Below are 15,699 nucleotides of genomic sequence, written 5' to 3'. Positions count from 1 at the left end.
TATTACTGGTAGCAGTGATATAGGTCTGTAGGATTTTATTTCGTTTGGTGACTTCCCAGGTTTTGGGATCATTATAATTTCCACCATCTTCAAAATGTCTGGCACATGTTTTAATCTAAATGCTATATTGATCAAGTTGCTGAGTTTTATAATTCCCTTTTGTGGTAGTTTTTGCAGTAATTCTCCTGTTATTAAATCGTAGCCTGGTGATTTCCTGGGGTTAATGTCAGTTTTAATAACTTTGGTTAACTCTTTGGGCGTGACTAATTCAATCATCGAATTTGCAGCTTCTATGTCCGGCAAATTATGTTCAATATTAGTTTCGTTTGGTTTGAAAGTTTTTTCAAGATATTCAGCAAATGCTTCTGCTTTTTGGCGATTGTCACGTGCCCAATTCCCACATAGGTCTCTTATAGGTGGACTTTGTAGACATGAGCGCTTTAGATATTTTGTGACTTTCCAGAGTGAGTAATCAGTTTCTTTATCATCTGTTCAATTTCTGAGATAATCATTTATGGTTTTGTTTTTTATTTACAGTATCTCTCTTTTCAATCTTTGGGTTAAATTGTTTAAACTATTTTTATTTTCAGGTGTTCTGTTTTGTTGCCATTTTTTTCGTAATTTACATTTTTCAGCTACCATTTCCTTCACTTCTTTTGTATAATTAATTTCTTTAGTTGTTCTCTTAATTTCTGGAGTATTATTCCAAGCAGCTTGTTGAATATCTACTACTAATTTTTTCTGCTTCAAGATTTAATTGTTCAGTTGTCTTGAACCCCATTTAGTTAAATTCGTTTATTCAATTATTCAGCAAATCCTTCCCAGTCTGTTCTCTTGTTTGTTAACGTTGGGTTTATTTCTTTTCTTATTATATTTTCGCTCAACGTCAGAATCACTGGCGTATGATCTGAACTTAGTTCAAAATTTTCGTCGACTTTTATATAGTTGGATGTTATGTTTCTTACTATGAAGAAATCTAACAGGCCTGGTGTCTTTCTCGATCAGTCGGCCAATAAGTTGGTTTTCCAGTTGATATGTAACTACATCTAAGTTCAGTAACTGCTTTATGCAGTTCATTGCCATTAGTTGTTGTCATTCTAGAGCCCAATCTTGTATTTTTTGCATTAAAATCACCTCCAATTATAAATTTTTCTCCCAGGTTGCTTAGGACATTCAAATAAATTTCCTTTTTTTGATTGTATCTTAGAGGACAATAAATTGCGGCTATTGTAACCTTGTATTTGCTTGATTTAATAGTTACTGCTCTTACCTGATTTTCTGCTGTACTGAGCCCGGGTTCTTGATGGTGGGGAATGTTCTTTTTTATTATTATTGCACTTCCTCCTCTTGCGGAGTTAGCTGGATATATGGAATGATAGAATGTATATCATCTAAATTTTATAAAGGATTCTTTTGTTAAATGGGTTTCTGATATTAGGTAAAAATCTATTTTTTGCATATCTAGAAATACTTATAGAATAGCGTGATGTTGCTGGATTTCATTAACATTCCAAATTGCTATTCGGATATATTTATTTTCCATTTCGGGTTTTTGTGGCCACAGGCCTAATATTTCTCATTTCTATTTTTTCAATCCTTTCGGACAAATATTCAATCATTTTTTCTTGTCTGTCTAGCTTTCCTATTAGTTTAAGTAGCAATTCGTTGGTAGTTGTTTCATCTTCCTTTGTATATCTTTGGTTATTTTGACTGATATTTTGGGATTAATTCATTTCACCATTAACGTGGTTATATTTTGTCGATTATTTCTTTTCACTCATTGTTTCTTGAGGTTTAATTTCAGCTACTCTATTCCTCCTCTCTTGTAGTGTTTTAGTAACTACACATCGTCTATAACTTGCCGGATGCGCTTCATTGAAGTTTGCACATTTTGGCTTAGCTTCTTTGGGTTTTCTGCACTCTGTGGTGATATGTTTACCTACACATTTTACACATCTAGGTTCTCTTCTGCAGAATTTCTGTGTGTGTCCATGCAATTGGCATCTTTTGCATTGCGGTATTAAGTTCGATATTTTAGAGGTTCGATTTTTATTTCGACCCCTAATATTCTTTTAACACCAAAAATGGTTTTTGTGTCCGTATTATGTTCAAAAGCTAACATAAATAGAGGTAATGGCTTCTTGTTTACTAAAATTTCTCCTTTCTTATTTTTGGTCTTTTCTTTTTTTAAAATATTTGTCGCATTTAAGCATTTAAGCTCATTTTGGTTTAGTTCTGCGATAATTTTTTCACTTTTAGCTGTTGATGGAAGCCCTCTTGCCATAACTTTGATGTCTCTGGTTTGTTTGTCTTCATAAGAGTGCCATTGCAGTTTCAGCAACTCTAAACAATTTATTATTTTTGTGAATGTTGTACGACATTCGGCGTTCAGTTTTATTTGTCCATTGTTTAGTACCGTTGCTTTGAATACTATATAGTTGGACCTCAGTGTTTCGTATAGCAAGTCAAATTCGGTAACATTACTTAAGATAATTGGAAGTGGCCTGGGCATTCTAATTTCTTTATTTTGTTCATTATTTTGTTTAATTTTTATTTGCTGCGGTGAAGATCCTAGAGAATTATTTACTTTTTTTTTTAACCGTTATCCAACCTACTTCTTTCTGCAATTCTTCTTTATCTGTTTATCGTTGTTTTGTCTTTGCCATCAGAGCTTTGTTTATTTAGTTGTAGCTGGAGGGCATTTATTTGTTTTTGCATATTGGTTAATGCAATTTCAAGACTCTCCCGCGCCGACTTTTCGTTCATCCACGCATTGTAGAGTGCCTGTTCGTTCTGGATTCTAGTTGTGTTACCTACATTCAAAATTGCAATATGTGATACGCCTGATGTCGATGTTTCCATTTTATCTGATTTTTGTGCAGTGTTCTTCTCCAGATTTTTTATATATTGTTGAAATAATATTGTTATTTTTATGTTTCAAATTATCCTACGCCGCATTTGTGGTCCAGATATTGAGTTTTCGACCCTTAACGTTTTAAGGCATTTTGCATTTATTTTCAACGGTACTGACCTTTTTTTCCGATCGCACTTTCACTTTTTCACCAGTCTGTAAAATGTTATTGTTAAACTTCTTTTAACGTCACATTTGTGACACAGATGTTGCACTTTTGTTTCATTTCACTAACCGTCTCTCCGAACACGTCTCGTGAAAGTCAAAAGTCGAGTTAAAAAAAGTATAATTTAAAAAAATTTATAAAATCCGCTGCCTGAAAATTAGGAAATAATTAAATAAATAGAAATTAAACAAGTAGACTAAATCAAAATAAATGAATTATAATAAGCAACCTTTTTCAGGATAACAATTTGGACAACCTTTTCGTATCACCAGCAGGGCGTGAAATGCTCAAATACAAACCTACTACAAAGCTGAAGCCAAAAATGAACACCAACATAGAAGTAAGATATTTGATTTATTTATACAAAACAATATAAATAAATTTGATTTTATAAGGAAAATTATTTACACCCCATATTTGTTTGTTCGCAGTTTCTCACAACTATACAAAACAACAATAGACAATCAGGTTTGATCAACGAAGGACATAAAACGAGCGAAAAGAACCCACCAACTACCGCAACCGTGACGTCGCTGGGCAATCCCTCGACCTCATCGACTGGCGATAGTAGGAGAAGTAGTATAGACTTATACGAAGAAGCTGCTGCTATTTTAGGACTGAGTTGTTCGCAAACTGATGACTGTAGGTGTATAGAATGTCAGGTAAGGCTAAAATTGTTAAAAGGAATCATAAATAAATAAATAATTAAATATTTCTATCAGTATTTACACAATCACAAACTCATGTATTTCTGAAAATTCACAAATAACATTGATTTAGTCAACATAACTCTTTCTAAAGGCACTAAGTTCCTATATTTTATAGAAAAAATAATAAATATTAAATATTTTTGTAAAATAATCAAACTATAACAAAATAACTTAATCAAGTAGGCCATAGCATGGATAAACAATAAATAAAACACCAAGCTTTATTGAGGTTTTATTGTCAAAATGATCAAAATATTATTTGTGATATATAAATATCAAAGCTATTGGATTTGATATTCGCATTTGGATAGCGAAACAATTAAAAAAGTCATTTAAGCATGGTAATCCAAACCAATGAAGTGACAACAGAAATTATCAAAACTGGTGTAGAATCATTACTTCAACGGTTTCACTTCAATAGTTTTACCAATACTGAAACATGGAAATCCAATATTGAATAAAGAAGAAGTACAGAATGAGCAAGAAATGTGAAGGAATAAGCCATATATCATTTGCTGGAAAAAGTATTCATGAATCTATAAAAATAAGCATGTGAGTTCGCGAAGAAACAAATTCAAATCGGTCGCATTCCGCCAATTATTATGGAACGTCATGATAGAAAGCTCTTGATACACTGACCTTCACTATTTTAAAACATAATAATGGATTCAATTTTGCGAACATTCCAATGTCTATGCCCTAATCAAATTGTTGCTAAAAAGTTCTTTAGTCGATCGATTTCGATAGATGATAGAGATGATAGAGACGGATAGCCCGCTACTGAAAACTCCAATGATATCTAGTTAGAGAATGCGTAGGTATCTTTATTGTCCTGTATATCATCTGATGTATATGAAAGAGAGGAAATATATCTTTCTGTATGGCTCCGAAACTTAAGACACTGTTATAGTCTGACACTTATAAACGAATATAGAAGTATTTCAAATGCGATACTTAATGAAAATTCTACATGTTTTTCTCTAAAATCGTATTGGAAATCGAATCTTCCCATGCTATTTGTTGTAAAGCACAGTTGACTAATAAATCCCAAGACGTAGATTACAATGTTTTGGACAAATTTGTCGAAAGAAAGGCGAACGAATTCCTCACAGACTTCTGGTGAAAAATTAACCTTTCGGATCAATGAAGCAGCAAGCAGTTCTAAAAAAAAGCATCACTCATAGGCAGCATAGCATGACTAAAATAATCCGAGGCCAGAAGCTAAATAATGTTCGAAATCCTACAATACCAATAATGTCACTTGATAAGCATTAATTCCTTGTATAATATAATATGTGATTGTGATGTGACTACTATATAATATGTGATTATGTTTATAATTTACAAGTTGATCCGGTGAACTTTGTGTATTAAGCTTTGAAATTCAGACTTTGTATTATTAAGTTTAATATTTTACTGGTGTAATATAGTATCAATTCAAGTATTATTTCAATAATGTGCTATCAAGTCTTTATTTTATTTTAAACACAAACATCGAGACAACAAACAACATTTGAGCAAATTTTTTATACTTCCAAGAAAATGATCTCTCTCGAAAATATCTCTCTTTAACATAAATTATCTTCAATATCCTAGAAAATATGTGTTCTTGCATCTGCTTCAAATGAAGTTATTTGAAAACATCCATTGTATTTTTGAGCCACGAATAAGTGGCATTATCGCGCCAAAGTATTGGTGTTTTGTCCACCTGGAGTGTGGGTATCCTGATATCTTTTTTGTGTTGAAAAGTTGCGGCTTGAGTATCTTGAGGGTTAATTTCAAATCTCCAAAATCTCAAACATTTCACGACTGCGGAAAATTGAGCCTGAAGTCTGTTGTGCGCCCAGTCTGGAAAACGAGCACTTGAGAAAAAGGCAGTGTCATCCACGTATTGTGCGGTCTCCACATTTTTCATTGGAATGTTGGCCATGTAGAGGTTAAGAAGGGCAGGTGCTAGTTGGGAGAGTCCTGAGGGAATTGCTAGACGGGAGACGTGCTAGAAAGGGATTTTTCCACCCTTACATGGAGGGATCTTTCCGACAGAAGTGACCTCAGGAGTATTATAACGTCTATGGGTAGGTCTGCTTTTATGGTAAGTATATTAAACCTTCATTCCAAACTTTATCGAAGGCCTTTCTGATGTCGAAGCAGACAGCACAAGGTATGTGATTTCTGTTTAGTGCGCTTTGGATGTGAGCGGCCAAGCGAGTGGCCTAATGAGCGCACGAGTATTTGGCTCAGAACCCATATTGGACGTTTGGGATGATGTGGTTCTGCTCAGTAAACCGGTTTACTGCGAATAAGATCGTCCGTTCTGCAATCTTGGAGAATGAACTGAGCAGACTCATGGGCCTATAGTCTGAAGAAGAATTGTTTGCTCCTTTTTCGGATTTACAGAGATGTGCGCGTATTTCCAAAATTTGGGAAAATCTTGCAGTTACATGTTCGAATTAATGATATTTAACACCGCGACCGGCTCGTGGGGGAACTTCTTAAGTTGGAATACCGAGATTTCGTCGAATCCCGATGTCTTCTTTCAACGGATATTGCAGATAATCTTCACCAAGATTTTTGAAGAGACTAGGTGGTTTTTCAGGAAATTTGGTGGTGCAGATTTTTTTTTTCAGATTTCGCTTAAAGTGGCCTTCAGCTGGCGGGTTTGGCACCGTTTGTTTCGCGAACATCTCTGCGAAAAGTTTGGCTCATTCATAATCTGTGGTCCTAAAATTGTTCGAATCCTCCGACTTGAAGGGGGAATGGCTTTGCGGCCTTTTCCTGCTAGGTTTTCCGCGGGCGCTTCCAGCCTTTGATTGAAGAGGAGTGTGTTCCAGTTCTCACCTCTCTGGGTCTGATTGGCCCGTTAGCCATCTGGATCGAAAGTAGCTCAAGCTCTTCTTTGAAGACGATTGTTGTGGCGGATCATTCCCCGGATATTTGGTGACAATGTGACTGCCGGAAGGGGAGGCTTGGTCGAACTACTGCGCCGTGTTTTATTGTCGAAAATCCGTCATCGTGACTGTTGGGTTTTCCAGGAATATCCAACCCCTATTTGAAAGGGGTCAAAAGGCAGGTATAAGAGGTCTGATACTAAAGGAGGCCCGTCCGATAAAAGGTATACGCTTATAGAAACGATAGGTAGCTTTAATACAACAACATGAACCCTTTCAGGATATCCTCAAAGAACCATATGGTTATCTATCATAGATCAATCCGACAAAGCCATTGAAAACTGCACCACTCAGATCCGTACCACTGTAAAAAGCAATAACATATTAGAACGACGTTATATTCCATGCTTAATATGCCTCAAGCACAGCTTCTCTCATTTCATTTCAACATAGAAAAAGCCATTACTGAAAAACCCTGTATATTAATGTTTATGAAATTGACAGGTTAATTTATAGACAATTTAGAGACATCGAAATATAAGTGACGCGGAGGTTTCCTGGCCAAATGAATGATGGTTTTTAATTCGACGCCACCCAAAAATCGTTTAAAACCATGGAAGCACCTCTACCTCCCTCTAGTCGGGTTCAGAAATCACTTTAAATGTATGCGCTTGTCCAAAATCGACTCCGTAGTCTCCCCCGAAAAAATTGAAATCCATTAATTTAAAAGCGGTGCTCGGTCAGGCGGCTCCCCCCGCCCATCCGCGGGATCCGCCTCTCGCCCGATCCCCGTTCCCCCCAAGAGTAATTTGCATTCGATTAAAGGAGAACTATAAGCGTCAACGTTTTATATGGAATTTTGTTCTTTTTTATTACAGCTTATTGAAGTGTATAAAGCACTTCGAATTTATTTTTAAAGTGTAGTTTATTATATAGGGCGAATTATATAATGGTTTATGGTATATTTTGTTAAAACTTTACCTATAGATAATTCAACACATTTGTATATTTAGTCAAGAAAATATTAGGTACTTACATGTATTACAAATATACTTTTTTTACTTATAAAAATGGAAAAAGGGAAATATCGGTCGGTGATTCAATTCTCGATTTTGAAATGGAAATCACGCAACAAAATTTGGAATGCTGTACGCGGTGCCTCTTCTTCGATGATCACCACTTTTTGATGGTTTTCCGATTTTCAACGTGGTCGCATGTCGATTTTTGATGAGCTACGCCCAAGTGTCCCGAAAACAGTTATCACAGAGTATAACATAACATTCAGGGCAGTATTTGACGCTGCTTAAGCGCAATCCGATGTAGTTTGCGCATGGTTTCGTGACCGTCGACAAAACATAAGAGATAAGGAACAGTCGGAATGGTGAACTTGATCCGGCGAACATGCACCGATGAAGACTGTCTTATTGGTCGTAAAGGTAATGGTAACCATTTTCTAGGATTCACAGGGTGTGATCTACATCAACTATCTGGAGAAGGACAAAAGAGTCACAAAGCTATACTATGCCGAATTATCGGGTCGATTCGACGTCGAATTTCAAGCATAACGACATCATTTGGTAAAGAAAAAAAGTGCTTCCACCATGACAATGTTCACATCTCCGCACTTGCCACGGCAAATTGGTCGAATTGGGTTACGAACTGCTGCCCCATCCGCCGTATTCTCCATATTTAGCTCCGTGCGACTTCTTTTTCAGAAATTTGAGTGGAATGAGGAGGTCAATGCCGCCACGGAGGCTAACTTTACAGAGAAAAATTGAGACAACGTATTTTAAAAGTTAATGAATTTGGAGCCTCGCTGGATCGAGTGTATCGAGTTAAAAGGAGACTATGTCGAGGAATAAATCGTCGCTTTTCCAAAATATTCGTTTTTCCTTTGTAGACTAAGTACTAATCGGACCACCCTCTTATATGCTAATCACAATATTTACATAATTTTCTATAATTATTTCCCATCTTTCCGAAAGCATGACGACAAGGTGTCGAAAAAAGGATCCTATAGCGATTCAATTATGGATCTATTTTCGCACTTTAGCATTTCATAACCGTATGCCACTAGTGCTAGGCTGCATCAATCTGAAGAAGATGTATTTAGAAGGCATTGTGTTAGTACGCTAAGTACCACAGACAATAACTCAACTCTAAAACACAAAAACATATAAACGAGTATTGATATGTAACTGGATTACCTTGCGTCTGTTACTTGTTATTTCTGGTACTTTTTATAAAAATATACCATCCAATTTGTTTATTTTATGTCGGTAGACTTCTGTAGTTCTTACTACTGAATGAAACTCTTGTTTCATTCGGTTTTGGCAGCTCCTAATACACTACACCTTGCTGATCGCGCTATATGTACACCAAAAATATATGACTTTATATCCCGCTTCGGTGTCCATGTGCATGGTTCCCCTGAACGAATCTCTAACTATATAACTATTTACCCCGTTCAAAAATAATTTTTTGTCATTGAAAATTGGGATATTACGAAATATTATTAGCATAAAGCATCTAAAATTGAATGAGAAAGTTGACGGCCTTCTGCAGCAGATTTCTTCACATCAAACAATAACAGAGAAATGTCAAAACAATCGTATCTAACAGTTAAATAAGATTGACTAATGGTTGATTATTTTGTAATCACTGTGACACGTTATGCTCGTTATTCTGTTGGAACCAAAGTTGGCTCCAGTCTGAATCGTCTGCTTAGATATACTACATATAAAACACATATATGAAGGTTGCCGGATAATGTTAAAACAAACAATGATAATCGTAATTGAATTTATTTATTTTTCAAAATAATCTCAATAGTGATAAGGTTATAACTCCAACCTATAAACTATTGTGGCTGTATAATAAACTATTGGTTTTAGATGTACTATAATGTTGAAACAAAATATATTTCATAACATGTTTGTTCAATTATTTTATTTAGATTAGAATTTTATTGTATGTCAAAGCCAAACTGAACTAAAACTCAGAGTTGATGCGGCAACATTGCGACGTTTTGGCACGGCAGATTTAGATGACGTATGTACAAAATAACTTTGAATAGACTTAAATTTATTTTTAATATACGGAAATTAAAAAATTATCGGATGCCAAATCATTACTGTACAGCGGATGATCCACCAATTCAATATGTTGACCCGTTAAAAATTTCAGCGTTTGTGTCGATGTATCCATCTTGTATCGTCGTTATGGAGAATAATTATCCTGCTCTTAGAATTTTTCAGAATTTCTATGAAAATTTCTACATTACTATAACACTCATCATTTCTATAACACATTACTATTCCTCATCTTGGAAGACACCCAAGTAAATGTTATGTATAGCTTTTGATACACCTTGAACATTTTTTAAAATTTCCTTGCACCACTAGACAGGAGCTAATTTTTGAGTATTAATCAGGTTATAAGGGATCCAGTGCATACAAATATTTTTAAAGTCATCATCTTACCATTTTATTGATGCCATATTGATGTCAGACGATCATAACATTAATGTTTTCTTTCAACTTTTGGAAAACCTTTAAGGAATTAATTCCGGAGCAAGCATTAGTCACGATTGAATTCGGTATGTCCAAAGCTATAAAAAATAATCAAATGAAAATGTTTGCGAGTTAATTGGAACTTTTTCCCTAGATGAATTTTCAAACTTGGCCAAATCGCGCTCATATTGCAAAATGTTCTGAACAAGTTTACATTTAACAATGCCAGAATTCTAATGAAAATATCAGATGGCGTTTTATAACACTTAGGCAGATGAAGCCAGAAATATAAATAACAACACTCATAACATGCTCTAAGGCCTGCTTAGTGGAGCAGTGATAAAAGCGATAGGACGGTCCTCCTACTGTTGCGATAGCCGCGGGTTCGAATCCTGCTGGGACATGGTCATAAATTTATGTTTGTGATTGTTCTAGGCAAGAGTGTAAAATCCGACAAGGAAAATAATCCCAGTCACGCCAGTAACCAGGTTGGGTAAGACCGGATGTCTTCTGGGATGATCTCAAAAGTTAGTCACTCGTCAGTTGTCCAGATAAACCCATAGTTGGTAAAAGGAGATTTTAAAATATATAAAAAAAAACATGCTCCAAGTATCCTATTTAATTCAGAAATAATTCGAGATGTATCTTTATTTTTATTTCTTTTAAATGAGATAAATAATAATTTGGTTGATTAATTGTTAATACTACATAAATTAAATTAATATAGTTTTAATGTAATCTATTTAACAAAAGTTAGTTCAACATTATTTTTTCCTCCAGCATTCTCTTTTCCATAATTCCAAATAAACCCATGTTTTTATATGTAAGTATCAAACAAAGCTTGATTAAATACTAAATATCAATAAGTTATGGTTTATATGTTGAATATTGTATTGCTAGAGTTTTTGCTGCGAATTTTCTTCATTATTTTAATACGAAGAAAGGTTATAACTAAATGAACTTCTTCTTTCACAACTGCTAATTGAAAGGCATTGTATTACATAGTTACATATATTACATTTCTTAGTGATTTTAGTTTTTAAGGCAGAAAAAATCCTTGAGAGTGGGAGGAGCTTAGAATTATTTTTTATAAAGAGCTTAATTCATAATACTATTACTTACACATAATACTATTACTTTGCATACAATGCTTGTAAAATGTTCCTCATCTTGAATATTATATAGAAACCTAAAATAAGGATTAAGTTAATTCGCGTACTAGTTGTATAAAACAGTTTCCATTTAGAGATAAATTAATTAACTGAAATAAACTAACAGATAATTTATTTTTACAAATTCATTAAAATTAATCGCTCTGTAATATTTTAATACCTGAGCTGTATAAGATAAGTATTAAAATACATTGGCAATTTTCCTTATATTGAAGAAACGCTGCACTAACATTGCTTTCCATATTTACAAAGCCAAATTCCCCAAATACTAAGGAATGGAAAGAAACTGAAAAATTGTTATGCTACCACCATATAGCCTGAGTTTAGCACTGTCAAGCTATCATTTATTTTAGACACTCTAAAATTCCCTTAATGGATTACACTGATGCCAAAAGAAAATTCCAAGTCTAAACTCTGAATAAATAGACAGTTTTATATTAATCGGATGGGGGTACAGTGCTCGAAAACGGAATAGAGTTATTTATAGAAAAAAACTTATACGTATATTTAGATTGCAGTTATAAAAATATAAATATTTTTAATTACCTATTTAGCTGTTGAGTGCATAATAACCGAAAGGGTAGTTTTAGATAGGGTTTGTGTTATACCCTTTACCTCCGTTGAGATTATTTTGGTGTTTGAAAATATCAAAATTCTCTCAAATTTCTCTCTAAATATCCTCATGGAGTGGTTAAAATCTCAACTTTGTGCAACTAAATATTGTGGACATTACGGTTAATTTTCTTTTATGCAAACACTGATTATCCTCCCAATTTCTCCTATGTATAGTTTTTGGTGTAACCGCTAACTTTAACGCATCTACTTTAGATTTAAAATTAGAGATCGCCCGAGATGTTTTCCTGGATGGTTTAAATACAACTTTAACATTGTGTTTCTTTAGTATACTTCCTTAGAAGCGGGACGAGGAACAATCCCCTTTTGTTGTTGGCGAGCATTAGATCTTATTGGTTATTTGGAGGATCTTTTTATTTATATCTCTCAAGCTGTATCCATTTTCAGTGAGGATATCTGAGGTGTTTATATTTGTTCTCTAAGGCATTTGGTTTGGAGGTGATGAACGCCTAACAGGTTAAACAATTCGAGGTAGAAATTTTTATGATGAATGATGTTTTGACGCAGTCAGTAAACTTGATATCCTAGTTAACCGTTGTCATTTCGCCTAACTAAAACTTTTAAGAAAATAATCTCTAATAGTTGCCCGTTGTGAATTAATCCTTGAGAATATAGATCAGCCAGGAATTGATTGAGCCCATATATCTAACCACGTAGAATATTTTAATGATGTGCACTCTCATTATACAGTGAATAATGAATAAATATTAAATTTGTAGCCTTACAAATATACTTAAAATACATAAATAATATTAAGGGCGTTTCTAAGCTCCTCATTTTCAAAAAGTTGCATGAAGATGTTGGCTATGGTGGATATTTCTTCTTAGAAATGTCCTTGGAATTAAAAATGTGTGGATAAAGTACAATATTTTATAAAATGAATCAGATTTCTTAGCAATTTCAAATTTCTTCACAAATTCAGACTCTCCTAAAACAATTGTAGATGTTTTGAGATGTAGTCATTTTCAAAGGTTGTAAATGCTATTATCAAACAATAGATATCCGACTTTTAAGATGTAGTTGTCCCTTCTTGAGCGGTTAGTAGAATGGGGATGTTAATTTACTAGTAATTTACTATACATTTCTAAATTTGTAAAAAGTTAACAACAATATAATGTAACAATATAATGTAACACTACATCTATTCACATACAAAAACAATTGCTCTAACATTATATAAATGAATATTTAAGGCCTTTAATGAACTTATTTCATAAATTTTGCTCGCGAAATATTTTTTTCATATTATATATTACATTATATATTCATAACGAATCTCGTCGGGTGTCATCTGTCAACCCTCACTGGACTAGCGTGGAAGATTATAATATAGACTTATTAAGATCGTAATTAAAAAGACTCTCATTATACAGTGAATAATGAATAAATATTAAATTTGTAGCCTTACAAATATACTTAAAATACATAAATAATATTAAGGGCGTTTCTAAGTAAACAGAATTAATATAACAACTCTATCATTTTAGGAAAACTGAATTTATTTTATAATATGTTTTAGACCAATCTCTGATTAAACAAGAGTGTAATTTTTGAAATGAAAACGAGACATTGCCAATTCTTCTAAATAATACGTATATTTAAAGAATATAATTTAAATAAAGTTAATTACCTCGAAATAGAAAATTGACCTACAATCTCCCTTGAAACTCAAATTAAAATTTTTTGATATAGTTTTCAATTTTTAGTACAATTCCATAATATTGTGTATGTATTATAAAGAGCCTTTTATAAACACAATTATTTTTAAAATAATTGTGAAAAAAATCTATACTAAAATATGAGATAAACTTCTCCAGACCACCCATAAGATGTAGCTCTAAGCGTTTTTATGTGATGTTCCCATTAGGTCTTATCTACAAGCATCCATTTGTCTTTACAATTATACAATATGTAACAATATATACACTCGAAATTTAACATGCTAATTGAACAAATTCTCCGATCTCTCATCATTTTGAGTAACATTGATCAACAAACAAAATTCAATCTTATCCCTATCACATTTCTCATTTCTACATTCTTTTTGACCTTATTTACTCAGACTTCAATACTTCTAGCATCACTTTTATATGTTGTACCTGTAGAATTTAATCGACTTGTTTAATTAGTATTATATACATCTTTACAAGTCAATAAATAGAACTTGTCCAAATTGCCACTACCTAAATTATATCGGATTTCATCCAATATAGAATCCTTTTGAATTTTGACTGCTAATTTGAGTGCAATCATATTTCTGTCTGATTTTTAATATGAATAAAAGTAACTCATCAAGTCATTTTCATATCCTATATGTATTAGTTTTATTCTCCACCTTTAACACACTCTTTCAAATTCCTGAGCGATTAGACTCGAAATTAGAAGTGATAATATGTTTGCCATAATGGGAACCAGCAATATAAAACACGATGACGTAGTTTTTCTTTCAATATTATCTTTCCACGTGTCAAAGTATTCAATATACCCAAACTTCTTGTTCAATTTTAATGTTTTGGAATGGCTCTCTATGATCAAAGACCTGTGATGTAGATGAGGTTGGCTCACATCGAGTGATATCTATCTGGACATTTACTTTCGCAGTATCAGTCATAATTAAAGTAAAAATGGAATAGATACTTATGATCAAAATATGAACGGCACAACAGGTAAACTATAAACATATATAATTAATCAAAGCCATGGTCTAAACAATAATGGCTGCCGTAGTTCATTGGATTGTAAATGGTAACTTCGCAAAATCAGGCGAAAACTGACTGGAACCGTCTCGAAATACTCAATACTGTTAACTAATGGTATATTTATTTTATTAGATCAGCTGATTTGATCTGTCTCTAACTTCATAGCGTTTGCGCCTAAATTCACGGCGTTGTACCTAAATTTATAATATGTGAACTTTTTCTATTTTCGGTAGTCTAGAAGACGAGAAGATCCCAAACGTTTATGGGATCATATCTATTATTACATTACTTTTGTTCTCTATTATTACTTACATTCATTACTTTTGTGGATTGATTTGAAGAAATCAAGTTTTTTTTGAATGATTTTTAGTTTAACGAGAAAGAATGGCCTGAGGGACAACAATTTGAATACAATTAATAGGGTTACTGTGCGAAAACCAGACCCATACTTCCATATTTCATTTCAATTTTCATATAATTTATCAGTTGATGAATCTACTATTTCCACACGTTTATATGTAATGCAACGGGAAGGTCTACTCCTTCTCCTACCACACGACTGAAACATTTATTGAAATACTATTTCTAATTGTTTTAACAGGTGACATGAAATGTGTGACAGATACAGGTGTGTACAGTACAGGTGACATGTACTGTGACAGGCGAATAAAAGTAGATCAATTATGATTACAACAAATAAACAATGTCATATATTTGTTCAGGAAAACCATACATATATACACCGAAGAAGAAAATTAGAGTGTGCACCTGATGTCATCAGCTGTAGATAGGGATCAGATGAAGTGAATTACGATCTGTTAAAAGTGAATGTGGTAGTAATCTGCACATAACTGCCTACGTCAATTGAAAAAATTAAATGACGTATTTTTGCAAGAAAGATCAGCAAATAACAGACGCAAAGTCAAGCTCTCTTCATTTTTGCATTATAACGCTCGGCACAGAAGTTGTAAAGAAAACATTACTGCAACTTTAATGGATAGTTCTGTG

General features: G+C 33.5%; 1 protein-coding gene across 1 annotated transcript in view; it reads left to right on the top strand.

Annotated features, from left to right (window-relative positions):
- Positions 1-966: 966 nt before the first annotated feature.
- LOC143196356 (uncharacterized) overlaps positions 967-15,699 on the top strand; it is a 34,838-nt gene continuing 20,105 nt past the window's right edge. Inside the window, exons 1-3 of the mRNA XM_076404020.1 lie at positions 967-1,020; positions 3,316-3,417; positions 3,509-3,739. Coding sequence (XP_076260135.1) covers positions 967-1,020; positions 3,316-3,417; positions 3,509-3,739 — 387 coding nt within the window. The remainder of the gene's footprint in view (positions 1,021-3,315; positions 3,418-3,508; positions 3,740-15,699) is intronic.

Source organism: Rhynchophorus ferrugineus, unplaced genomic scaffold, assembly GCF_030347505.1.
Source record: "Rhynchophorus ferrugineus isolate W39M unplaced genomic scaffold, kcgeb_rfMv2 rfM4, whole genome shotgun sequence".
In the NCBI taxonomy this organism is placed as follows: domain Eukaryota; kingdom Metazoa; phylum Arthropoda; class Insecta; order Coleoptera; family Curculionidae; genus Rhynchophorus; species Rhynchophorus ferrugineus.
The sequence above is the reverse complement of the archived record's forward strand: the minus strand, read 5'-3'. Positions and strand labels throughout refer to the sequence as shown.